Source organism: Myxocyprinus asiaticus, chromosome 30 (assembly GCF_019703515.2).
Source record: "Myxocyprinus asiaticus isolate MX2 ecotype Aquarium Trade chromosome 30, UBuf_Myxa_2, whole genome shotgun sequence".
NCBI classification, from domain to species: Eukaryota; Metazoa; Chordata; class Actinopteri; order Cypriniformes; family Catostomidae; genus Myxocyprinus; species Myxocyprinus asiaticus.
Genome location: NC_059373.1, coordinates 15,987,263 through 16,013,653, shown reverse-complemented (window position 1 = coordinate 16,013,653; position 26,391 = coordinate 15,987,263). Strand labels below are relative to the sequence as shown.

Sequence of the window (26,391 nt, the reverse complement as noted above, 5' to 3'; positions counted from 1 at the left end):
GATGGAAGAGACTTATTACACTTACATTATTGGTAGTATTACCAGCTCATACACAAACCATTTCCAAGATGGATTTAGAATTTATACTAATCCTTTGACACACAGTTGTGTTCAGAATGAGTGTTTTTTTTAAAAAAATTTTTATTAAGTTACAGTGTTGGGACTTCCCTATGCTAACTGGCTACTGAAGCAGACCGATAAAGTGAAGTATGCTGGTTACACTAATGACCATCTGTAATTCTTGCTTAGTACTGTAATCACAGAAGGCACAAACATCTACATTATATGATGCAAGAGTACAAAAAAGACACTTGCCACTCCAGTTTTATTGATGGCAATTACCCATGGTTTATTTATCACTCAGCCAATAATAACTATCATGGCTTTAAAATTAAGTAGACGTCCTTACTATCCAAAGTCACCCTAAGTCCATTTAAACAAGTCATAGAAAAATATATACTTAACACTTTTTACAATACTGGTTTTGGTCCAAACAAAAGTGGATCAGAAAAGCCAATACTCCTTTAGTCTTCAAAGGATCCCCAATTTGCATTTAAGTTAATTTTTAAATGGATTTGAGCAACTTTGAATTAAGGGCTTTACATAATAATTTCTAAAAGACAGAACACTGAAGAAAAAAAAAAAAAAGCTGGTTTAACAACTTAGATTAAAAAAAAAGTCACTATTTACAATTTTTTTAATAATATTCAAAGGCCAATTAATTGATTCCGAAGCACAAGTTGAAGGATGAGAGGACAGTAAAAGAATTGATAGTGGAAGAAAAGTTGGTATCAGATTGAGAGGGTAGACAAAAAAAAAGAGAAAGGAAATAAGAATATAAAGTGTTCAAGATGAATGTGAACAGATTTGGAACTACAGATTTAGAGAAGATCTAAGGAGAAGAATTCAGGACTTCCTTTATCTTCCTTGCCTGCATATCTCTGCAGCGGAGGGGAGTGGTCCTCACCATCACTCTGCCTCCTTAAAACATTCATTTTGCTTCTCACATAAGACAGCACTCAGGCTACAATTTTTACATCAAACACAGTTCGGCACATACAAAGAAACCACACAAACATAACCTGCGCACAGGAAAACACAGGTCATTCAGTACAAAGAAACAATGCACTCTTCTGTAGATTCAGCAACTAGGTCACTCTCTCTGCCATATTAAGTCAACCCAAGCATAAGCAACCCATCGATACTTATTCTTCAGAGCAACTTTTTTAAATTCTTGTTTTACTTACAAAACATGAAAAAGCAAATCCTGCACACAATGCAGATGGTGAGAAGATTATTTAAGAAAGTAAAAGGTTCTTGCTTGATTGTAATGTGTTATTTTGCATCTTGAAGTCTTGGTTAAGTTCTCTGTGTAGGCCAGTGTTCCCCCATTCAGTTTCTTCAATAATAGCAAAACAAATTCCCCGGAACTATGAGCTTTCACAGCACCATGCTCAAAATACTAATTACTTCAGTGTTTGTCCCATTAGAAGGCAGTCTGAATCAGGGAAATCCATTACAACATCTATTTCCTGCGTCGAACAGCAGTTTTGATTTTGCGTCCGGCAATTGAATTCTGTCCAGATGGTGTTGGGGGGAATGGACTCTTTGCTGACCTGTTAAGGGAATTGGTCACATTTTTAGACTGAATTTTCAGATTTGTAGCAAAAGCATCTTGTAGTTGCATCAATTAAGAACCATTCAAAACAATTGAAAAAAAGTATTAATTATAGAAAGACATTCTAAAAGCGTCACAATATGTTTTTTTTTTTCTTCTTTCTCGGAGGTTCTTTTGTAAGACGTCCCCATGAAAATTGTATGTATGGAATAAGCAATTTCTTCTGAAAGTTAGTGTTTTAATGGCACATCAAACTCATTTAAATCATTAAAGGTTGAGGAAAACTTGACAGCCATTTAATGGCCAACAAACATAGTACTTGAAATTGCATTAATTTTCAAATATTTCTCAGACCTGTCATAGTACTGTGTGATTTATGTCTTACCCAATATTAAAGGTAGGGCTCTGACCAAAGCTGAATCCTCCAGTGGGAGCATTTAGGGTGGACATGGCTGGACTGGCCGCAGGTGTTGCTGGAGCTGCTGATCCAGCGGCAAAAGCAAACACACCACTGCTGCTCCCTGATGATCCAAACCCACCAGTGCTTCCAAACTGAAACCCTCCTGTCAAGGGATGACAGTTAATAGAGTTATGCAAACAACTACAAGGCGCTTGGGTGGTTTTACTGGATATCATGATGGACAGAGAAGTTTTGCAATTGTACCAATATTCTCATGCACAGAATCTATAATTTATTTAAAAAAATAATAATAAATTCACATAATTTTTTGGGGGGAACTTAGATTGACCACTATCCAAGGCCAAGTCTGAGAGAAGGCGAAAAGTACCATAGCATTAGGTCTAAAAAGTACACTCGTACATTTTCCACAAAAATGCCGATGGTTCTCGTGCAGAGCCTGTGCTCTGCTGGTTCACGGCCAGGGCAATCTGGAGCCTTTCAGAAACTGGCCACGCTTTTCCTCTGACTAGAGAACTGAACAATGACGTAACGGACTAGATAGTTTCACGCAGCTACCTCACCTGCCTACAAACATACGTGGCTCATCACAGCTTTTGCTCTCGTTTTTGAGGACATATTTAAAGGTGCAGTATGTAAGATTCAGAAACCTTGTTATTAATGACACCTGTGGCCGTTCAGTGAACTGCTGCCAGCTACATCCATAGAGACGCGAGTGAGCATCAGCCAAAAACAATGACGTAACGTACAAAGAGACTGAACATGATCCACCGGCATCATGCTGACAGATGAGGTAGCATAATTAAAATTACACAGTTATGATTGTTTTACTACAAACTTTGAGACTAAACTAAAACTACTTTGCCAACATAGCATACTGATACACACATACAGCTACATACTACCGAACTATAAATTACAGTTTACTGTTGCACTGCACTTATGTTGCACTATTGTAAGTTTTGTATGTCATATGTTGTACTACGAATAAGAAACCAGTGTATTTGCTTAAATTTATCCTGTATACCTGACTTTTAGTATAAAGAGAAGATCGTTGAAATTATTTGAAAGTTACGAAGCAAGGTAGCTTGCAATTCATCAGCGTTAGCAGGCAAGATCAAGATAACGTTGCCTAGTGTTGCAGTTTTTTGTCGCTGTTGAATAGCGGAAGAGATGCTATTGTCTGAGGCAAGACTCTCGGGAGCATGCATAAACGTCACATCCTTTGGATTTTCCCGGCAAAAGCGACCCACTCCCTTCGCATGAAAATCAGTCTACAGGCTTTAATAGGCAAACTAGGAAGTCCGGGAAGGGCTCATTTTTTAAGTTGCGTTACAAGCCGTTCACAAATTGGCAAAAGAAAAAGGCAAATATTACATGAAAATTGTTACGTTGCACCTTTAAACATACGGAGTAATGCAATCCAACGTTATTACATTGCTCCAGATTTTCAGAGGCGACATCTACGCTAAAGACAACAGGTAATGTATTATTTTGTATGAACTATGGCTTAACTTGCTAAGTTCTGTAAACTGTAACAGTGGAATCATTAACAACATTGGTGCAGTGATAATCCAAAATTATTTGGATTTTTGCCATAGCATATAATATTATGTTTACGTCTTGAGAATCCCACCGCTTATCTTGACAGATAGCCGTGATCTGCCAAACTTAGCGAGTAGCTGGTCAAAAATCGCCTTTCAGAACAAAACAACCCACAAAATAAGATAACAACAGTATATGGAAAGCTAACAAAGTTGGCAAATATAATAACTTACTGAGATCAACTGCAGAGTACACCAGCATTTCATTTACCTCGAGTGTGACTGACTAAATTCAATGCCCCAGTTAGATAGCAAGCTGGTCAGTGTCCTAGTCCAAAACATTGTTGCTCTGTCGACTACCGCTTTTGTTTAGGTCCTTGCACTCTCTTAAGTGTTTTTCAATTTGTTTGATTTAGTCAATTGTCCAGTTGAACCCGACGTGCTTCATTTCGTGCTGTATCTTCTCATAGACAATTTTTTTTCCCTTTGCGATCTCTCTAGTTTATCTCGGATCTCCGTAAAGATCATATCGCAAGTGAGTGCTTTTTTTTTATTTTTTATTGTTGTTATAGAGCAAAGTACTCTTTGCTGCAGATGGTAGCTACTGTTGTTGTTTGGGAAAACTTTGGTGACAAAACATTATACCGCCCTTCACCCCCTGACGTAATCGGTTCCTGCATTGAGACCAGCAAGCTTTTGTCGTGGACACGAACCATGTCGTGGAAAAGGGCTATCATTTACTTCTTTCAACAAAACTCACACTCATAACAAGTAAAGAATATAGCTCTGCTAAGCACCAGTGTCTAAAGCAGATAAAGGTGAAACAAGAAGCTGTAAAAAATACAATATCAGAATTTTGAATAACTAAACAGATATGGCAACATTATCGTAACATGACCCATATAACAATGTATCATCATATGGTCAGGTCCCTGTTGATTCCCATCCCATTACAACCTAAAAAGCCATCTTCTAGATTTAAAATTTTAAAACATTAACCGGTTAATTGAATTCTTTTGAAAAGGTACTATGCAAATTCTGCTTATGTAAATCACAATTAAAGCATCACACAAAAGTTTCTAAAGGTTAGTGCAAGGAACAGAACAACAGTGGTATGTCTATAGAGATTCTCAGTAAGAGCCCAAGAAATTCTCTTCATTTCAAGACAACAAGGGCAGGGACACTGACCTTGGCCTGTGGAGGCAGCAGCAGATCCAAATGTAGATGTAGGGTTGGCTTGCTGGCCAAATACATGGGCAGAACTGGGCTTGGCTCCAAAGGCAGGGGCTGGGGAGGCTGTGGCTGGAAATGAAGGTGCTGCTAACCCAAACACAGGAGCACTGCTCTGAGACGTTCCCTGTCCAAAGATGGGGGTCTGCCCAGTGCCAAAGCCAGATGAGGGTGTGGCAGAACTGAAGACAAATGGGGAATGGTTGGCAGAGGAAGCAGGAGCTGAAAGAGACAAAAGTACCATAAAACACAGAAGTCATTGTCATATTCATATATATATAAAAAAAAAAAAAAAAATATATATATATATATATATATATATATATATATATATATATTATATATATATATATATTTGGTTGGGCCAATATTGGGCCATTATATTGGGCCAATTTGTAATTACAATTTTGTTATTTGCTTAGGAGACCTGGCTGGAGTCACTCAGCACACCCTGGGATTCGAACTAGCGAACTAGCTGGTGGTAGCCAGCGTATTTTACCACTGAGCTACCCAGGCCCCATTATTTTTATTTTTTTTACCAGAACTATGTTTCATGCTTTTTGACCAATGAATCTCCATGACCTTACCAATCATTGGTGATTACTTCATATTGATGTTTAAAAATCGTTCAAATTTAGACCAATTCACTAATGAATCATTCTTTAGAGTTGGTTATTAGCAATGAATCAATTGACCTGGTTCACAAATTGGTCTGAATGATTCATTCACAAATCTGACATCACTATGGTGTGTATGCAAGAGCAACATCTAAATTTTGCAATATTTTAGAGCAGAGCTTAACTATAAATATCTACATTTTCTTAGAACTTTCCTTAACTTTTAAGACTGTGATTTGAAGTCCCAGAAAAGTAAAAAAAGATAAAAAAAGACTATTTTCAATGACCATGGAAACTCTGTAAATGTTATGACATCCTTTTGTTAACTCAAAGCTCAGAAGCATTTAAGACAGAATGGGATATTTGGTGGTAAACTAACCAGCAGAGGCTGGCGTGGAGGACGCAGCAGCACCAAAGGTGAAAGCAGGGGCGGCCGAGTTTGAGCCTGAGCCGAATTGGAAAGGTTGTGCTGTGGTAGGTGCAACAGAAGGTGCTGGCTGGCTGTCCTGCTGCTGTCCAAACACAAAAGTCTTTGCTGGGGCAGGTTCAGAGGAGGAATTTTGACCAAATATAAAGGTACTTGTTGGAGCAGGGTTGGGGACCAGGGAAGAAGTAGTGGGGGTGCCAAAAAGGCTGGGGGTGGAGCTGGAGGAAGCAGGGGTGCTTGAAGAGTTGGCCATGAAGCCAAAAGCTGGCTTTAGAGCAGTAGTGTCTGGAAAGTACATAAGAGTCAAACTTTGCAACTAAAAATGAATGGCAATGAAAGTGAATGGTGAATAACATGAACAAACTTCCTAACATCTTATTTTGTGTTACATAAGACTGTCATATGGTTTTGAAACAACATTAGGGTGATAAAATGACTACTTTTGGGTACACTATCACTTTAAGAAAAAGCACTAAACACCTGGTCTCACTTACCTGCCACACTCTGTCCAAAACCGAACGATGGCTTTGGGGGTTCTGTTGATTCAGCAGGTTTACCAAATGCAAATGTAGTCTTGTGAAGATCTTTTGGAGGGTCCAACTTGCTGAAAGAGAAGCCCAAGGATGCTGTTGATTTCTCAGCGTCCTTGGCAGAATTGAATAAGAACGTAACAGAGGGCATGGAGGCATCCTTTTTCTCTTCTGGTTTTCCAAAGGTGAAGGGAGACGTCACCCGTGTTGGCTCTTTAGCTGCTGGTCCCCTAAACTTTGGGGCAGATGGAGAAGATTCAGTTACTTTGCCAAAATCAGGGATGGTGTTTGCTGCTGTTGTTGTGGTGGTGATGGTGTTTGCTGCTGTTGTTGTGGTGGTGGTTGAAACGGTTTCTGAGGGAGCAGGAGCATCATCCTTCTTTGCCTTGGACTCAGGCACTGAGAAACTAAATGATGAATTGGAACTTGTTTTCTCAATAGGTTTAGCTCCAAATGAAAATCCAGAGTTTTCAGAGCCAAAAGTGATTCCACCACTGCCACCAAATTTAAATCCCGCACTAGAATCCTGAGACTCAGCCACCTTCTCTTCATTTGTTGATGCAAGAGTTGTGGTCAAAGAACTACCAAAATTAAAGCCCCCTGTTGAACTTGTGCTTGCTGCTGTGGTTTCTGAGGAGGTACTAACAAGTTTGATGCCACCAGAAGAGGCATCTGAGGAAGAGACTCCAAATTTGAAGGATCCTGAATTTGAGGTGGAGTCACCAGAGGACCCCAATCCAAATTTAAATCCTCCTGTGTTGGAAGAATCTGAAAAAGTGCCCCCAAACTTTAGTCCAGCAGAGGTTGAGTCCATAGAGCCGGTACCAAACTTGAAACCACATGAGCTCGAGTCTGTACTGTTGGACTGAATGCCAAAAGAACTAAAACCTGAAACACAACAGGAATACAGGTCATCAGCATTTTACAACGTACAATTGAAAGAGTTCTTCCCAATAGTTCTCTAAAGCTGAACCTTGCACAAAAAGCCTGAAATGACATCTGGAAATATGATTGCAATGCACATTACCTTTGGATTCTACTTTAGCTCCTGGTTTTGCTGACTGGCAGGCCACACACTTCTGGTCCTCTGCCTTATTCTGAACACAGCACACCTCACAATCCCAGCTCCCTTCAGGTTTCTTGAACTTGTCTCCGAAACCTAACAAAGGTGCAGCAGTGCTTGCAGGTGCAGAGGCAGGAGTTGGGGCCAGTGTGGCTACAGCTCCTGTAATACCACAAACACTACCCATTTCAGAATCAGCAATTATTGGCATTAGTAACTTTGTGTCCAATATCAGAAAATCAGGCCAGATAATACTAGGACTTAATTTTTCCCCTCTCAGTTTTAACTGTAAACTCACATCATCCACATGGTCAAAATTACTAAACAGTTTACTGTTTTCATCTGTACATTCTAAATTTCACAAGCATGTACATTCCAGATTGGAGCTTCAGTGTGAAACAAGCAAAACAGTATAGATTTCAAAAATAGGTCATAACATTAACAATAATAATAATTAGGGCTGGGAAATTTAACATGTTAATTTCTGCAATTAATATTTTTTGCTTAACACATAAAAAATTGTATGCAGTATAATTTTTTTTTTTTACTTCCTGAAACTTCAAGCGATAGGAGAAAGGTATATCGAGTTTTTCCTGGCAGGCTACTCAGCCTTACAGGCTCTGATTAGGGTGGGGGCGGGGTTACGGTATCTGCTGTCTGCCAGGAACAAATCCAGGTACTTTTGTACAATGGGCAAAACTTCACTGTTTTTCCCCACTTTCTGTGGCCAACACTGGCATAAATACATTTTCAGGAGGTACTTGCTTGGCTCAACTGCACATCCTCAAAGAAATTGATTGTGAGTAGCAGTGCACATCCCAGGCATAATAAACACAGAGCGGATTTACTGTACAGAGAATGATGATTCTTCATCCGCAAGTGAGCAAGCGATAAGGCAAGCTGATGTATCTCTTCGCATTGTGCGTAAACACTCACTTTCATCTGAACCCGTTTCAAAAGCAAAACTGCCCAAGAGAGACCCTGCGTATGTGTGAGAAGGACCTTTCCGTTCAGCAAGCTGCTGTCAGGTATCCTTGTAGAGACTGAACAGCAGCCAGAGAAAACAATAGTTTTGAGATTTTAAACTTCAGCAAATTAAACTTCAGCATTCAATATATTTTATATCTGTATGTATAGTGTCTAAGTATGCATTGGCAATGTACATTTTAGTTTCTCTTGCCAATAAAGTTTGATATGAATTGAATCTGCCCATTTGATCCTATTATTAAAAAAAAAAAAAAAAGTAAACTGGAAAACCCCAGAAGATTGACCAAATTGTAATTGTCCACTGATTTTATGGCATGTACACATATACTTGTATAAAAAAGAGTAATACCTGTAAAAATGTGTCTAACCAAAAACAAAAAAGACATTTTAAAATGTACATATTTTAATAATTAAAATAAATGACTAAATGTATTGCAAGTTCTTTGAGACAAAGTATAAAGTAAATATATTTGATTATTTTTTTTAAATGTTTGTTGTAATGTATCGTGTACCATAATTTAATCACAATTAATCGCAGAAAAATGTGTGATTAGTTTTTTTTTTTTTTTTTTTTAATCAATTCACAGCCCTAATAATAATACAAAATAAAAAAAATCTCTTAGAGGACTCAAGAGCAAACACCATACAGATTAAACTCTTATATTGTCAGTAAAGCTTGGGCAAAACATTACTTAATTTTAAATAAAAAAATAAATGATTTACTAGTTTGTAGGTTTAACATCTTGTTCAGCATGAGAGCTGCAGTTTAATGCATTATATATATATATATATATTTTTTTTTTTTGTTTGTTGTTCTTTTAGTATTGATATATACTGTAATGTTCTGTGTGCACTTGCTTGTTTCTCCTATCACCAGAAATAATTCCTTGTGTACATGAGCACACTTAGCAATAAAGCTCATTCTTATTCTGATATCTAGGCAGTGCCAAGCAAGTGATTTTTTTTTTTTGTCTAAATTGTGCATCCCTAATAAAAAATGACAATAATCATGATTAATAATTGTAGAGCAAAATAACTAATTTTTCACCATTACTGAGCAGCCCCACTGCAGAAGTTTAATTTCTCCCTGCTTTCATTTCATAAAGAGCATACAAAAACAGCTTTTTCTGAATGCCATTAAGAAGAACAAACAGACATATATCAGAATGCTGTTGTGATTATTCTTTGCTGCTTTGACACATTGTGTTTTTACTCACTCAAAAAAAAAAAAAAAATAAAAATAAAAAAAACAGCAACACTGGAAACTTACCTGGTTTAGGGGTCTGACAGGCAACACATTTCACATCCTGCGCCTTGTTTTGAACACAGCACACATCACAATCCCAAGCCCCCTGTGGTTTCTTAAATTTGTCCCCAAACCCTAACAGTCCAGTTGCTGTAGAAGTGGTGCTCACAGTGGTTATAGAGGAGGCTGAAGGGGCAGCAAAGGGCGTGGATGTGGTCTCAGAGAGAGCCGGTAGAGTCAGGCTGGATTTTACTCCAGTCCCAGGTTTGGCTGTGTCACAAGCTACGCATTTAACCACTTCTGGTTTGTTGCTGACCAGACATGTGTCACATTCCCAGCTACCAGCTGGAGGGGCAAAGAGAGAACTGATGCTTGCAGAGGTCTTAGCAGGTTTACTGTCCAATTTAGAGTCTGTAATGGGTTGTGGTGCGAGACAAGCCACACATTTATTGTCTGAGGACTTGTTTTGCAACAGGCAAGTGCCGCAGCTCCATGATCCTGCAGGAGGTCTAAATTTATCACCAAAACCAGAAAGAGGAGCAGAGGTTGTACTCTGCGTCAATGATGCGGTCTGTAAGGGTTTGTCAGCTGAGCTCTGAGAAGGGGACGAAAATCCTACAGAATAGAAAAAGCAAACAAACGCATGCAAAAGAAACATGTTTTCAGGGCAAATCCTTTCAAACCTTAAATTTTCAATGCATTAAAGGGACAGTTTACCCAAAAATGAAAATTGTCTTCAGTTACTCGCACTCATGTTGTTCCAAACCCGTATGACTTTCTTCTGTGGAACACAAATGAGATGTCAGGCAGAATGTTAGCCTTTGACATCGTTCACTTTTGCTGTATGGAGGGGAAAAAAAATTAAAAATTGCAATGAAAGTGAACGGTGACTGAGGCCAACATTCTGCCTAATATATCCTTTTGTGTTCCACAAAAGTCAGTGAGCCACATGTTTGGAACTCCATCAGGGGAATAAATGACAATTTTCATTTTTGGGTGAACCATTCCGTTAACAAACAAGATTTAAATGACAAGAAGAGCAAATCTTACCAGGTCCCTTCAGTATATCCAGCACACTGCCCTGTTTTAAGACTTTTGCAGGTTTGAAGGGTTCTTCAATCTCCTTTTCTTCACTGGCAGCTGATTTGACTGCAAAACATGCAGGAAAGAAATGAGGCGGACTCTATTAACTGACCTCAAATTAGAACTCATCTGCTTGGCAAAACAAGCCATACCTGGCACTACTGTTGGGGTGATATTCCCGTTGGAGAAAGAGAGTCCTGTTTTCATGGTAGGTGCACTGAAGGTGAATCCAGACTGTATAAGGGAAAAAATAATAATTCTATTGATGCTTGTTTTTGTGTTAAATGTATAAGGCACAAAAAGTACTGAGGAGACTTACTGATGGAGAAAAAGATGGAGGACTGGCAGCTGTTGCCTTAACAAAAGGTGAAGAAAACGTGAAGGGGACAGATGGGGGTGAGGATGGTGCAGCTGGCTCCTGATTAACAACAACAACAAAAAAAAGTTTAGAAATCAGTTGTGTTAGAAATAATTGCCTATATATTTTGTGCAAAATATTGTTCAACATATTTGCTCCATAAGAGCCTCAGTCAGTTTGCTGAGAAGACACTTGAAACAGTCAACACCTACCTTGTTTGCTGCAGGACCTTTAGAGACAGTTGTAAGTGGTGTTGTGCTGGAGGTCAGTGAGAAGGTGGGAGGAGGAGAGGAGAAACTAAAGGAGGGCAATGTGAAATTACTGGGGAGTGAGGCCGGAGGCAAGTCTGGTTCTTCAGCAACCTGAAAGGAGAACAGCCTATGTGAGAACAGCAGTATCAAACTATTGTGATGAACCACTCCAGATTCAAATTTTCAAAGTTCTGTCCAAAGCGTTTGGCCCACAGTCTCTGACCTCATCATCAAGTCGTTTGGTAGAAGGTCTTGCGGTCCTTTCTCTCTTCATTTTGCCCCCTCCTGAACCAGAGCTGCTGGCCGCTGGGGTGCTGGACAAGGGGTAGGACAAACTGCTCGTGCTGGGGACACAGGAGTTTAGGAGATGATGGCACAGTTTACAAAGATTACTGAGGCAAGAAAAGCTTAACCATAATGTGTGATTATCTTCTCTTTTAGGCTATCAGACATAACTCAAACAACCATGAAAACATTCTTACCTGGGAGGGGGAGCCTGATCTGAAATTGGAGGGGATTGTCTTGCAGGCTGCAAAAGGAAGAGAAAAGTCATTTAGCTCACTGTTACAGTGAAGAGCTCAAATTACAGATGTGTTTGCTATAATCCACTTGATTTTTTGCACTTTCAATGTATTTCATGTATAGAATTAATTTAAATTCTGTTTTGAAGGTGTTCTGTGTATTTTAGTTTTTTTTTAAACTAATTTTAACACAAAAAAGTATTCTATTTAATTAATTAAAAGGGGTGCATCAAAAAATATCTGCTTTCTGCTCTTTGAAGTAGGTGTGTTAAAATTATACAGTGTACAATGGGTTGAATATTGTACTCACATTCTCTCTGTTGGTTTTTTCGAAGACTCTGTTAACTCCACCTGGGGTGAGTGATGGTCTGAAGGACATCGAACGGTTACCAGACACTGCAGCAGCTGCTGGGACCACCAGCTTCTGCACAGGAGGGACTGATGACTCCAGCTGTAAGTAAATGGAGCAACATCTCAATTAATAAAAACAAATATTTTCCCAAGCTTCTTGTAGAATTTGCAATAACCCTTATTTTGAATTTTGGCAGCTTTTGTTTAGCCCTCACACGTTCCCTGTGCTCCTCTTGCCATCCAACAAGGTTTTTGGAAAAGTTCTTGTTGAGTTTTACTGTATTAGTTTGCATTTGACCTAGTGCCATACAGGTATAGTGCCATAAATATTTGGTTTACAATTTTGAGTTTTTCTTGAACTAAACATCTATATGCATATCTAAAACAATCTCTGAATCCTACTAGTGTTACAATGTTAACTCATGGATTTTGTAAATACAAGCATCTATTTACTGTGATGTGTAAGAGTGCAAACTTGAACATGCTCACAGCTCAGGATATATTGGACTAGGGACATCTGTCACAAATGGTTATATAGACTTTAGGCTGCTGGTGCTTGATGAATGAGGATATTGTTTGGGATTAGAGGCCAGCTGCCACAGTTGTTAACAATCAGCACAAGCAAAAGTGAATGTTGCCAATTTTACAAGACATACTAAGGCACAGAATTAGTTTTAGGCAGTAAGAATCAACAACAAGGAACTACTCTAGGTCAGCTATACATCTATGATCTCTCTTTTTAAAACAAAGGACAAGCCCTTCTACTCCTTTTAACGGGCACTCCGTGGCGTGGACACATGAATCTTTAATGGCTGTGGTAGTGTTCACGTTTTAAGACACTTTATTTTTTTAAAGATACACTTACCCTTTTCCTCTTCGACTGGAAATTTGAAATGTCAAGGTCTGTGTGATTCAGTGACTGAAAGATAAAACAATTAACTTTCAAAAACTGTAGTGACTTGAAAAGAACTTAATTGAAGACAACTTGACAATGTTGCAATGTAAAACTGATATTGCACTTACTGTTGACAAAGGTGAAGAAACTGTAGATGGAATTCTTTTTGCATCCTGAAAAGGTAACAATAACAAGTTAATGAAGTATATTATTTTTGCCAAAATGTAATGCCATTTTTCATTCAGTTAGCAATGATTTGACAGGAACAGAAGTGTTTTCTCAACTGACATTTTTTTATTCCCTTTTCCCACCAATATGCTGAGTATTAAAATGTGGAATCTAGATGAGTGAGCACAGTCTGTGTACTCACAGCAAGAGGGCTGGACATGCGTTCCAGGGACTGAAGGATGCGTCTAGCTGTAGCACTGGTTACTCCACAAGGTTGAGCTCCAGCTGGCTTTGCTTTTATCTGTCTCCTAACTGGAGGCTGAGGAACCAAAGACCAGAATGCTGCATCAGTCAAAAGAGGGACTGAAACCAACACATGCATTTCGACTGATAATGTAACAAACAATATATTTTGCAAAGTTATGCTTATTTATTCACATTTCAGAGTTTAACATTGACATGATTGTGCAGACCTGGTAAGGGGTAGCAGGACGTGTACGAGCTGTTCTGATCGCAGCAGCTCCTCCATATGTGGTCTTTCCTGGGTAGAAGGGCGAATTCCCCAACTGACTGGAGTTCAGCACTGAACTATTTAACACTGACTACAAGAGAGCACACGTATAAAAGCAATCTTTATTTCTGTTCTCCATGAGTGTAGAGGTGACATTGCAAAAGTTGTATATTCCTTACCTTAAAGGAACACCTTCATCGTCAAATTAAGTACAGAATACTTTAGTGTATCGATATGTGCTGATTACTCAGCGCTCAAATTTTGCAGTCATTTGTATGTACAAGTGATGAATGAAAATAATCCATCACCCCTGCCCTGACATGAGAAAACAAGAGAAAATACAGTGCATTCAGAAAGTATTCAGACCCCTTAATTTCTTTTTCATTATTTTGTTGCAGCCTCATGCTAAAATGCTTTAATTTTTTTTTCCACTTCAATCTACACTCCATACCCCATACTGACAAAGCAAAAAACAGATTTTTGATAACTTTGCATATTTATTAAAAAGAAAAAAAAACTGAACCATCACATTGACATAAGCATTTAGACCCTTATCTCAGTACTCAGTTGAAGCACCTTTGGAAGCAATTACAGCCTCAAGTCTATTTGGGTATGATGCGACAAGCTTTGCACACCTGGATTTGGGGATTTTCAGCCATTTTTCTCTGCAGATTCTCTCAAGCTCTGTCAGGTTGGATGGGGACCGTCGGTGGACAGCCATTTTCAGGTCTCTCCAGAGATGTTCGATTGGGTTCAAGTCTGGGCTCTCGCTGGTCCACTCCAGGACATTCACAGAGTTGTCCCTAAGCCACTCTTGCGTTGTCTTGGCAGTGTGCTTAGAGCCATTGTCCTGTTGGATGGTGAACCTTTAGCCCAGCCTGAGGTCCCGAGTGCTCTGGACCAGGTTTTTATTAAGGATATCTCTGTATTTTGCTGCGTTCAGCTTTCCTTCAACCCTGACCAGTCCCCCAGTCCCTGCCGCTGAAAAACACCCACACAGCATGATGCTACCACCACCATGCTTCACCGTTGGGATGGTATTGCGCAGGTGATGAGCGGTGCCTGGCTTCCTCCAGACATGATGCTTGGAATTGAGGCCAAACAGTTCAATCTTCGTTTCATCAGACCAGAGAATTTTGTTTCTCAGTCTGAGAGTCCTTTAGATGCTTTTTTGCAAATTCCAAGCAGGCTTTCATGTGTCTTGCACAGAGGAGAGGCTTCCATCTGGCCACTCTGCCATAAAGCCCAGATCGGTGGAGTTTTGCAGTGATGGCTGTCCTTCAAGTTTCTCTTATCTCCACACATGATCTCTGGAGCTCAACCAGAGTGACCATCGGGTTCTTGGTCACCTCTCTTACCAAGGCTCTTCTCCCCATATTGCTCAGTTTGGGCAGGCGGCCAGCTCTAGAAAGAGTCCTAGTTGTTCCAAACTTCTTCCATTTAAGAATTATGGAGGCCACCATGCTCTTGGGAAGCTTCAATGCAGCCGAAATGTTTTTGTAGCCTTTCCCAGATCTGTGCCTTGACACAATCCTGTCCTGTCTGTTCCTTTGACCTCATGGATTGGTTTTGCTCTGATATGCATTTTCAGCTGTGATACCTTATAGACAGGTGTTTGCCTTTCCAAATCATGTCCAATCAATTGAATTTGCCACAGGTGGACTCCAATCAAAGTGTAGAAACATCTCAAAGATGATCCAGAGAAATGGGATGCACCCGAGCTAAATTTCAAGTGTCATAGCAAAGGGTCTGAATACTTACGTCAATGAGATGTTTAAGTTTTTTATTTAATAAATCTGCAGTTATCAAAAATCTGTTTTTTGCTTTGCCATTATGGGGTATGGAGTGTAGATTGATGTGAAAAAAAATATTTAAACCATTTTAGCTGCAACCTAAAATGTGAAGAAAAAAAATTGAAGGGGTCCAAATACTTTCTGAATGCACTGTAAAAGCAAAGAATATGAAGGGCTGCAAAATTAATCAAAATAAAGTCTAAATCACGATATGACCTTGTGATTATTAAACTGCAAAGGGCTGCGATTTAAATAAATAGTGTGCGCACGCTGCTTTCTTTTAAAGTTTATGTGCGCTGCTCTGTCCTATCTGTATTAGCGCATTAATACAGTGTTTCACAGCGGTTCTGTGCTCCACAACTCCACCTCATGCTCAGAGCAACAGATGTGCTCCGTGTTCGGTTCCATATGCTGACGTGCACTGAGTGAGTTGTATTTAAAGAGCTCCAGATTCACTTTAATTTCACTTGTGTAATTCTAAATATGTTTGGCTGCTACAAGTAAATAAATATACAATTAATATACCCCATGGCACTGGGTCTTTGTGGACAGAGATGTTACAATGAGGAACACATTATTCAGTTGATATGGATGTTAACTCATATACAAAATGTCTTCATACAGTTACCCGCCAATATAAAAGCTTGACGGTTAAGAGCTCCATGGTTTAACTGGATCGCATATCAATGTCCATTGCAAGTTAAAATTTTTATTACAGAAATATATTACTATTATATAATAAAAATAATAAAATATTACAATAATATAATATTCAAGTTCACTGGGTTCCAAAACATAATGATAAATAGTGGGCTGGCACCCCATCACATATTGGACCAAAACACATACACAGTGAACAGGTAAAACATGAATAAGAAGACTGTTTTATTTATTTGTTTATTTTTGGCTGAAGTGAAAAAGGTCAGTTTGGGTTTTTTTTTTTTTTTTTGAAGAGAGGACTCGTGTGCACTATTAAAGAGAACCTAAAGTCTTGTTATGGCTGGCAAAACATGGGCAAAACATTAAAAAAAAAATTTGGTTTCTCATATTGCAGTTCAAATCGAAATTGCAATCTTAAAAAAAAAAAAAAAAAAAAAATCTGACTTATTGTCCAAATTGTGCAACACAACACTTACTGATGAGGAAGTGCCAAAGACTGACAGGTTGAAGGCTGGTTTCTTGATGCCAGACTGAGATAGCTGTGATGCAGAGTGGGTGCGTTCCGTCTCTGGGGACCAGAGGAGCGGCACTGTCTTTGACGTGGGCACATCTGTAAGAAGATTAAGCCCTGATCATAGTTCTATCTACACCTTTTGTAAAACTAAAGTCTCTAATCTGATTATATTAAAAAAATATATTCAAGCAATTGTTTCAGTGTAGTGTTTTTAAGTGGCCCTTGCCCAGTAAATGTATTGGCTAATAAGTCTGACAAGATAAAGACAAATGCAATGCTTCTAATCAATTGCTTGAGCGATAAACACTGCTGCTTACCTTTATCAGATGCACGTGACGAAAAGCCACTGGTGGTAGAGATGTTGTCATCCTCATGCTGGGAGCTGGAATCCTTGATCTCCTTCACCAGGGAAAAGTTGGAGGTTACAGCAAAAGGGCTTCCCGAAAAGGGTGCTGTAGATGTGGAGGGCTGTGAGAAAAGGAAACTTGAGCCCTCTAGTGCAGGAGAGCCATCAAGAGAGGGGAATTGCAGATGGGTGCGATTGAGTGGGGGTCTTGACAGAGCATCATGGAAGTTCAGTGATGCCCTGCTTGTAGATGGTTCTGAAAATTAATTCAACAAATGATTACATACCAATCACAGAACTTGTTTGCCTTTGCATCATCACGTCATAGTGCCAACGTTTTCACTGCATGCTGAGAGTAAAAGTTTTGACTATTTCCGTATAATGTGTGTCCAAAGAGGAGTCCATTTGTCATTGAATTATGTCTCTTTTAATACCCTTTCTGTTCTCTATAGTATTTATCAAAAACAACAAAAGAAACATTTAACTCTAATCTAACATACTGTAGCAAGGGTGCTGTAAGCCATTTGACCAAAACAAACACTTGCCGCTGGTCTTAAAGAGACTTGTAAATAGTACATTTAAACAACAAACATGTTACATAGTATACACAGTATACACACACCAAGCACTTTATATATGCAATAAAGTACACGTAATTTCTAGACATAATACATGGACTTTGTATATTTAAAAAAAAAAAGTAAAAATGAGACCAAAATAATGAAAAACTAATGATATTAATATAATTTTATAAAATATATTTCTTGAATATGGGCACCTTATCATTCATACATAAAGGCATATTCATTCAAATAACAGCATGTTTGAAAGTATACATTTGCGAATGCTGTTATTTGCCAATAACTCACCCTACAGTGGCTGCAATGTCATGCTTCGAGGGCTGAGCAAGTGCTCATTCATTAGAGTAGCAGTGTGTGATTTCGCGCATACAGCAATAAAAAAAGATCTGCCCTGAAGCTAGGCATGATCTGCCGATGGCCAATCACAGGTTTAAGATGAAGATCGTCCAATTTAGATTGGCACACCCCTAGCCATTTCATCTAATATGTGTGCGTTTTGTATTTGGTCTAGAAAATAAAGGTCTTTAGCTAACTTCGGTCTCTATTAGTAGTAGTAGTAGTAATAGCAAATCCTTAATGCCTCTTTAAAGGGCATTAGCATGATTTGTGAGAGTTAGCGAAATCTTTAGGTTACTCACACATGCCACACAAACGGAGCTCCTCACAGAAAGTGCACATTAGGGCTGGGCGATCGTACGATGTTATCGGATATCAATGATATCTTACAAAGATCCCGATGCCGATTGAGATACTCATTTGACAGACAATGATCGAAAATATCTGGAAATGGCAAAACCATGGATCTGGGAAGTCACCAAATAGGCTATATTAAACACTGGCCAGGGTGTGAAACAAGTACCCGCCAAATGCGATGAGGTTGAATCCAGTTCGCAAGCTCCTCGTCCAAGTGTATTTCATTCGAGTAATTTTATTCATCTACCTGCAACAGGCGGGCAACCTGTAAAACGTCTCGGAGTCACACATGACACGAAATGCTATTAGTCACAAAGACATGCGCTGAAGAAACACACTTTATTATATTTTTAAGAACAGACAAAAGAAAAGCCGTCAATGCTCGTGTCTGATTCACTGTTTATTCAGAGGTGTGCAGCACAAGTCTGTCTCGTGGAACATGCGCATGTAAAGAGTTTTCACTTTTTTTTTTCTTCTCCATTTTATTAGTCTGAAAACTGTTTGCAAGAATAATAACGTCTATGACAATGCTGCATATGATCTCCGATCATCTCAGGAGGTGCTGCGAATTTAGTTCACTTTATTTCCATGGACCAGTTCGCGGTTAACATGCATTGTGAACGCAACTCTGCAGGTTTAGTAATATATATCCTTGTATTCAAGAAACAAAGACAAAAAGTTATTAAATCATAAAATAATATGAGACGTTCACCTTGAACCTAAAATTGAGTTCTATTTCATTTTCTTTAAGCAGCATGGACTGTATTAACAAAATGCAATACAAACAAATTCGAAAACACACATTTGGCAGCATTATTTTGGGAACACAAGGGAATTTATTAGGCTTTATTATTATTATTATTATTATCATCTTTACATTTATAATTGTCTTTAGTTCTTAATCTGTAGACTAGTCATTTTCCACCTGTTGTCATTGACGGATGCTTGCGTGATGGCAAATGGAGCCGTTGGAGATGGTACATTTTTGGGGATGTGGTTAAATAAGATTTTTTGATCACTTCGTTATATTATTGCTTTTCTCGTTTAAAGTGCATTTTGAATTTAGAAACTTCCTTTATGTTTTTCATGTTTCAATAAATGAATTTAATTTTTAAAGCAAAATCAATAAAGCAAAAATATTCACCGACCCTCGGCAGGGGGGTTGACAATACAACCGTATATCGCAATATTTTTTAAAAGTGATTATCGGAAAAATATTTTTTACATATTGGCCAGCCCTAGTGCACATCAACAGAGTTGCTGCCTACAAACTTAAATTTTGGTAAAAATGCCGTATTAAAAATAAGCCGCTTTTCCACCATCGGGCCAAACAGCTCTCATCACAAATTTGTACCATTCCGTGTCGATCCGGGCCAGTTGGCGCAGTTACAATTTATTTTTCCACTATGGTGGGTTGAAATCAGGAGAACGTCCGTGACAGCGTGAGAGGCAGCCTAAACATTGGAGCGAGTGCACTATGGAGGATGGTTGCATGTTCTATTTTCCCTGGTTTTACTCTAATTCACAGAAACGACACGACCCATGACGTGAAAAGGAAAGCAAAGAGAAAAATGCAGAGTGGTTTTCCATCATGAGGGCTCGTGTATGCCACCAGACACAAACACACAGAACAGTAAAAGTTCCCAGACTAGCTAAAAAGGATATTTATTGACAAAATATTCTATAAGTATTATATGAAAATAGTACATGAGAATATATATTTTGATGTTTAATGAGCAAGTAATCTACTTTCCCTGACAAAAATGGCTTGTAGAAAATAAAAGTAGGCTACATACTAGTTAAACCATTATAATAATATCATGAAGATACTCTAAACGAGTCGCCACGTACTGAAGCCATCCCACCAGCACGGTTCATTACAGTTAGCTAACTGTGCTGAGAATTCCGGGCCGAGAACGGTTTATAAACGCGCCGAACCGTACTCAAGTGGAAATGCTACTGTAACCATTCCGTACCGTGCTTAAACATGGCCCAATGGTGGAAAAGTGGCTATAGAAGCCCATGTGTACAGCAGACTGAGGAAGCTCATGAAGTTTTGGAATAGAGCTTGTGTGCGTCTGCAAGACAGCATGTACACAAAATACCTGTGTTACTTGTGCTCGGCTCTGGAGAGTCTCGTCCATCTGGGTGTGGGGCACCATCATCATTGCCATTGGGGGGAGGAGCCACATTGTTCTGCTCCACACCGACTGCAGCTCCTTCACCCTCTGCAACTTCTCCATTTTTGAAGTATTTCTGCAGCCAGGAGGGGACTATGCTCTTCACTGTATCGGTCACTCGACTGATCAGGCCTGGCTGCTGCTGGACAGAAAGAACATAATTAGCATATAAAACAGAGATACAAAAAAGCACCACAGCAAACATATAGAACCCTTAATTCATGAACAATGCAGATCTGGTAGAGGCTTCTGCAGTACAACAGTACAAATGCAGAATTCACCTCCTCAGTAGAATCATTGGAAGACAATCTGGTTTAAATTTCATTAAGCTATATGACCTAATTGGTGGTGCCAAGTATTCAGCAAACTTTAATACCCTTTGTGCTAACAAATATGAATGGGTCAAATTGTGCAGCTTGAGGAGTGCCATCACTTTTTCAAGCAATAAGACTGATGATTTTCATCTGCAGCCGAAAAAAATCCCCCAGATTTTCATTCAAGGAGGGATCCAAACAATGTCTATGGACCAACTCAAACCAAACCTTTGGCACTGTGGGGTGAAAGCAGTGAAAATTTGACAGATGGAAGTGTTTAAGCTCTCCAAAACTCAAGACTAAAATGTGTTTCCCAATAACCATATTCATGCACCCTCAACTTATCTAACCAAGCGTGCAGCGGCCAACAAGACCTACGAAAAGATAACAGCCTAAATATCAATAAACGACTTAACAGAAGGACTTGTGTCCCCATTTAATATACTGTGGATGCAGTTTGGACCCCAAAGCAAGAGAGTGCAGGGATCTGAGAGCTTCAGTTGTCATCTAAGAGGGTCCCTGGGGACCAAACCACTGTGCAAGCATTACAGGCTTATTGTTTTCTAACACAACTCCAGGGATAGGATAAAGCAACACCACAGATCGGCTCTTTGGCTGAATGCTGCAAGCATGTGACTCACAGGCAGGTGAAGAGGCTAAATAGTCCATTTAGCCCCAGTGGAAGAGAAGCCGGGCAGGATTGCACAATCTAAATGAAAGGACTTCAATGCTTACAGCTACTTTTGATTTAAATATAGGCCAGCCAGAGAGCAAAATAATATGAATAATCTTCCTGTCTTGCACTGAAATCAAAAGCAGTGCGTAGTTGTTCAAGACAACCAGGAAACGCTAAACGCATGTACACTCTACGCCAGCTGTGTGCATGGCTGGGGCCTCCAGCATGAGCTTAATGTTGCAACAAAAGTTACTTCCTGACAACAGTGCACACATGGTGCGATGCAAGGTCAGCATGGCCAGTTGAAACTACTAGAAATCTGTAGAGAGAAGCAGAGTTTCATAGTGTGCAGGAACGCTTACACTTTCTCCTTCAAAAACATGCACTTCAGTCAAAATGCAGACCATCCTTCCTCACAGTTCTCCAGCCTGACATCATCTAATCTAGTCAACAAACCTGAAAGCATGACTCTCAGCCAGAGAAAGCAGAGCTTCACTGGATATGCTGATAATCTCTAATGCACATAATTAGTGCAATTCATTGTGTAACAGTGCTGGTGAACAGAGAAACACAGTATGGTGATACACAAATGGACAAATCAACCAAAACGGGGTTGAATTTCCTCATAAATGCACCATATTGTATAACAGCAGCGATCATTTAGTGATAAAAATCACAATTAATCCAACAAATCAAGGTTAAAATAACAGCTGCCACAATTAACCCTTCGCTAAGCTCCACCCCTCTTGGTTACCATCACTTGCTCTTGACAAGCTTTGCAGAACTTCCCATAGGAATGAATGAGAGATTGGAGTAAACAGCTTTTTGGCAAAATATTCTCAAATGAAACTGATTTTCTTACGTGAGCTGGAATGAAAAATGGCATTTTAAAGCATATTTATCTGATGTTTGTTTTTTAAAGAAACTGTTAAATTACATAGTAATTTGATTGAAAACTGTGGAGACTGTGAATCAGAATTGAGGCTATTATCACAGCATCGCTAACTTGAAAAGAGAAAAGAGTCATTTGATGGCGAGTACACAACTGAAAACATTGAACAGAGCTGCTTAAAACGTCTCATAACACTCACTATGATCACTTTATTTACTATTGCATTTACTAAGACCTGAATCAATACATACATTAATTAACTTGTCTTCCTGGTTTACTTGATTGTTGATAAACCCATTAAGAAGTTATTAGCTTTAATTTACCTTGGAGCAAATCTAGGTGTTCTTGCTGTATTTTACATGTTCATTTGGGAATGAGTGCTGCCACAGTTTAATCCTTACCAGGCGCTTCAATATTAATTTTAAGATAAAAAAAAAAATAAAAAAAAAAGGAAAAACACTGTGTATCCTCTCTAGGTAGGTATCTCGTGTCACTATTACAAGTGACCCAGCAACAACAATTTGTAAAACATTTTGGATCATTTCTATAAAATTGTGCTTAAAACTACTCAAAAGCACATTATTCTTATTGACTCTCGTTGGAAAAAAGCAAGCGCTTGTCAGAGAAATGGCAGACGGCAACAGCTGCTAAGACAGAATTGGTCAGAAATGTTTTAAGGCAGGGCTTAGAGAAGGGTTAATTCACTAATCGTAAAAAAGTTATAGACACCCGTGCAGGTCTATTTAATTGTCCATTTAACGTGTTTTTGCAACGGCTGAGCATTGCGATCAGACAAATCCGTTGCTCGCTTCGGTGTGTATTATTTGAATAACAGTTTTGTCTTCATGCTTCTAAGAGAATGTGAAAACTTCAGGCACTGTCTTCATTTACTGATTAAAAAAAAAAAAAAAATCATTACTAAAAAGTAATTCAGAAACAGTTCTAGGCTTGTTTTGGATGTGTAGCCTTCATAAAGAATATGGCATACAGTTTATCCTCACAATTAAGTATTTCAATGTAAATTGTATAAATCGAAATGAATCGCAATCACTAAATCAAAGGAAATAGGAATACAGTAGGAATGTTTAAACCGGTATAAACTTAAATACCAAAGAATAAAAGCTAATATAATGTAGACTAATATATAGTCTTCCTATATATTTGTCTACATTAGTCTTTCCTAATATTAATCTCAGTAACATTTAACTTCATTTGTTCTCAACTATTGACATTACCGTTTTTGAAATCAGAACAGACTACCAAAACTACAGTTGTGCAATACATGTATGGAAAGTCTAGCCTTTCAAAGAAACATTGTCATTATATTTAGGTGGGCTCAACATTGAATATAACACCTTGTGTCATTGTTGACAGCTCTAAAGCAACTGTTTAGAAACAATAATGTTTGTATTTCTCTAGTCTACTTAATTTGCCTACAATGTAGGACCTCTTTGCATATCATGCAAGATGCAAAGATTGATTTTCATATTCTGGTTCATACAATGCTAGATATAAAAGCAACACATAACTCTTGATTTCTTTCGGTTGAAAATTACTACTAGTTTCTAATAAAACAAAGATATTGTTTGTCTGTAGATCATCATACCACATAAATCCATGAACCTGAGTTAATCACTGAACCATGTAACCTTCCATAAACAAAGCAGCATGTTAGTGCAGGGTTTCCCCTGTGTGTGTGTGTGTGTGTGTGTGTGTGTGTGTGTGAGAGAGAGAGAGAGAGAGAGATGTACAGATCCCTCTGAAAACACGCCACGGCACGCACACACTCCCTCCCATCCCGCCATTCTTCAGCGGGTCATGAAGGCAACACCGCCGCATTAAATGCCGGCACTTTCCTGCTCAGTCAAAGCATGTTAACAACAGGCTGGACTCTTCTAGTATATATTAAACCAAGAGAAAGACACATGATACACAGTAAAATACGAAAAAATATAGACAAAAATGCTCTAAAGCTCATGTTACCCTCAAGGGAGCTTGAACTTTAGAGCACAAACATGTGAACAAGTTAAATGTTATTAAAATGATCTTAGGTTTATCAAATTAAAAGAATTTGAGTTTGACGCCGGCGGGAGCAACAGCTAACAGCTAACGGCTAACGACACCGGTTTGAAACAAGCGCTCAAGCGGCTGCGAGTGAGAAGCTTAAAAACGTTCGAGTTTCACCTCTATGACGTCACATTTCACGAATTGTCTTTACTTAACGGCTCCGTCTCTTCAGTCAAACGAGTTGGCGGTATTGTGGTAACAGTGGAGGGACCGTGTGCTGGAGGAGCGTTAACAGGCCTGAAACAGGCCGCAAAATGTCTCCTAGTTCATAAAAACAATAACAGCCGCCAATGCGCCGCCCCGGTTTGAACTAAAGAGCTGTAAAATCTCTATTGTGGTGACTGTATTTTCGTTTTATTTACCTGTTTGCCCTTGGCGTATGGTTTTGAAGTGATGTGATATCTTCTTGATCTGATTTTCCCTCCTCCTGTCGCCGCCATGGCTAACTAGATTGAGTCTGCTCAGTAGCGCTTCGCCGGATGGAGCTCCGCTGTCACACCGCAGCCTTCCAATATACCATCAGCCAGTGCGGAGCTGGCGTATATGGGAAATGTAGTTCGGAAGGGAATGGCAACGCTCGTACAGACAGTCTTGACTAAATAAATAAAACATGTTGATGTTTGAAAGTCAGTTTCAAATATTAAAGTGGGGTAAGATGTCACAATGGAACCTGCCTTTTAAAGGCTTATTATTATGGTTTCAGACCAATCCAATCAATAAAACCATTATGAAGCACAAAAACATTTATGAAACAAAATGTAAAAGATAACATACAAACATATCAAACCATTGTTTTGGCCAACACATATTGTACTTATTCAATTAAAAATAAATAAATTGTTTTTATTAAAAATAATAATACATCAATATAAATTCGATTATGATTATAAATAATTGAATATTTATTTTGCCCAGCAGCTTATTTAAAGGGATAGTTCACCCAGAAATGAAAGTTCTCTCATCATTTTCTCACCCTCATGCCATCCCAGATGTGTATGACTTCCATTCTTATGCTGAACACAATAAAGGCAGCATAAAAGTAATCCATATGACTCCAGTGGTTTAATCCATGTCTTCAGAAGCAATGTAGTAGGTGTAGGTGAGAAACAGATCAATATTTATATCCTTTTGTACTATTTTATTTATTTATATCCTTTTGTACTCACTTTCACATCCACATTCTTCTTTTGTTTTTTGCCGATTCACATTCTTCGTGCATATCACCACTACTGGTTGGGGCTGGTCAAAGGTGGAGATTCATAGTAAAAAAGGACTTATATATTGATCTGTTTCTCACCCACACCTATCATAACGCTTCTGAAGACATGGATTCAACCACTGGAGTCATATGGATTACTTTAATGCTGCCTTTATGTGCTTTTTGGAGCCTCAATGTTCTGGTCACCATTCAATTGCACTGAATGTACCTACAGAGCTGAAATATTCTTCTAAAAATCTTTATTTGTGTTCTGCAGAAAAGAAAGAAAGTCACAAATCTGGGATGGCATGAGGGTGAGTAAATGATGAGAGAGTTTTCATTTTTGGGTGAACTGTCACTTTAAACGCCTACTTAATTCAAGAATTTACTAGTACAGGCTAACTTCCAATTTCCTTAATCAAATAAGAGAAAAAAATTGTAATTAAAAAATGTTGGGGTGTTGATTAAACTAACTGGCTACATTACAATGGCGTATGACCTCAACTTGATTTGTTTGTCTTTAAAAAAAATGGAAGTGTTTGTTGCAATGATCTGTAAGAGTAATTGTATTAAATAAAACAACCTATTAGACATGCCCTCAAGTCCCTAAAGGGAAGATATTGTAGGATTATAGGTTGTGTGTGCAACCGATACATGAC

General features: G+C 38.7%; 1 protein-coding gene across 2 annotated transcripts; it reads right to left on the bottom strand.

Annotated features, from left to right (window-relative positions):
• Positions 1-194: 194 nt before the first annotated feature.
• Positions 195-25,005, bottom strand: LOC127421290 (nuclear pore complex protein Nup153-like). Of its 2 annotated transcripts, none has more exons than XM_051664195.1 (22): positions 24,897-25,005; positions 20,511-20,727; positions 17,103-17,387; positions 16,748-16,881; positions 13,781-13,909; positions 13,510-13,626; positions 13,268-13,312; positions 13,110-13,163; positions 12,204-12,344; positions 11,855-11,901; positions 11,596-11,716; positions 11,334-11,483; positions 11,083-11,181; positions 10,916-10,997; positions 10,731-10,829; positions 9,705-10,295; positions 7,412-7,609; positions 6,349-7,272; positions 5,807-6,139; positions 4,769-5,032; positions 2,004-2,181; positions 195-1,616 (listed from the first exon to the last, which is right to left on the bottom strand). In XM_051664195.1, exons 1-22 carry the CDS (start codon positions 24,972-24,974, stop codon positions 1,526-1,528), a joined length of 4,377 nt encoding a protein of 1,458 aa, XP_051520155.1. In that variant the 5' UTR covers positions 24,975-25,005; the 3' UTR covers positions 195-1,525. The 2 variants fall into 2 exon arrangements, with proteins under 2 accessions (XP_051520155.1, XP_051520156.1); XM_051664196.1 differs by having other exon boundaries at positions 20,511-20,724.
• Between the last annotated feature and the right edge of the window lie 1,386 nt (positions 25,006-26,391).

Excerpts from the sequence above, each read along its gene's own strand:
- LOC127421290 (XM_051664195.1), bottom strand. The coding sequence starts at position 24,974 with ATGGCGGCGACAGGAGGAGGGAAAATCAGATCAAGAAGATATCACATC. Across the intron at positions 12,345-13,109 it reads TCCAGTCGAAGAGGAAAAGG|CTGGAGTCATCAGTCCCTCC; the intron begins GTAAGTGTATCT and ends ATTTACTTACAG. Across the intron at positions 5,033-5,806 it reads CTCCACGCCAGCCTCTGCTG|CTCCTGCTTCCTCTGCCAAC; the intron begins GTTAGTTTACCA and ends TGTCTCTTTCAG.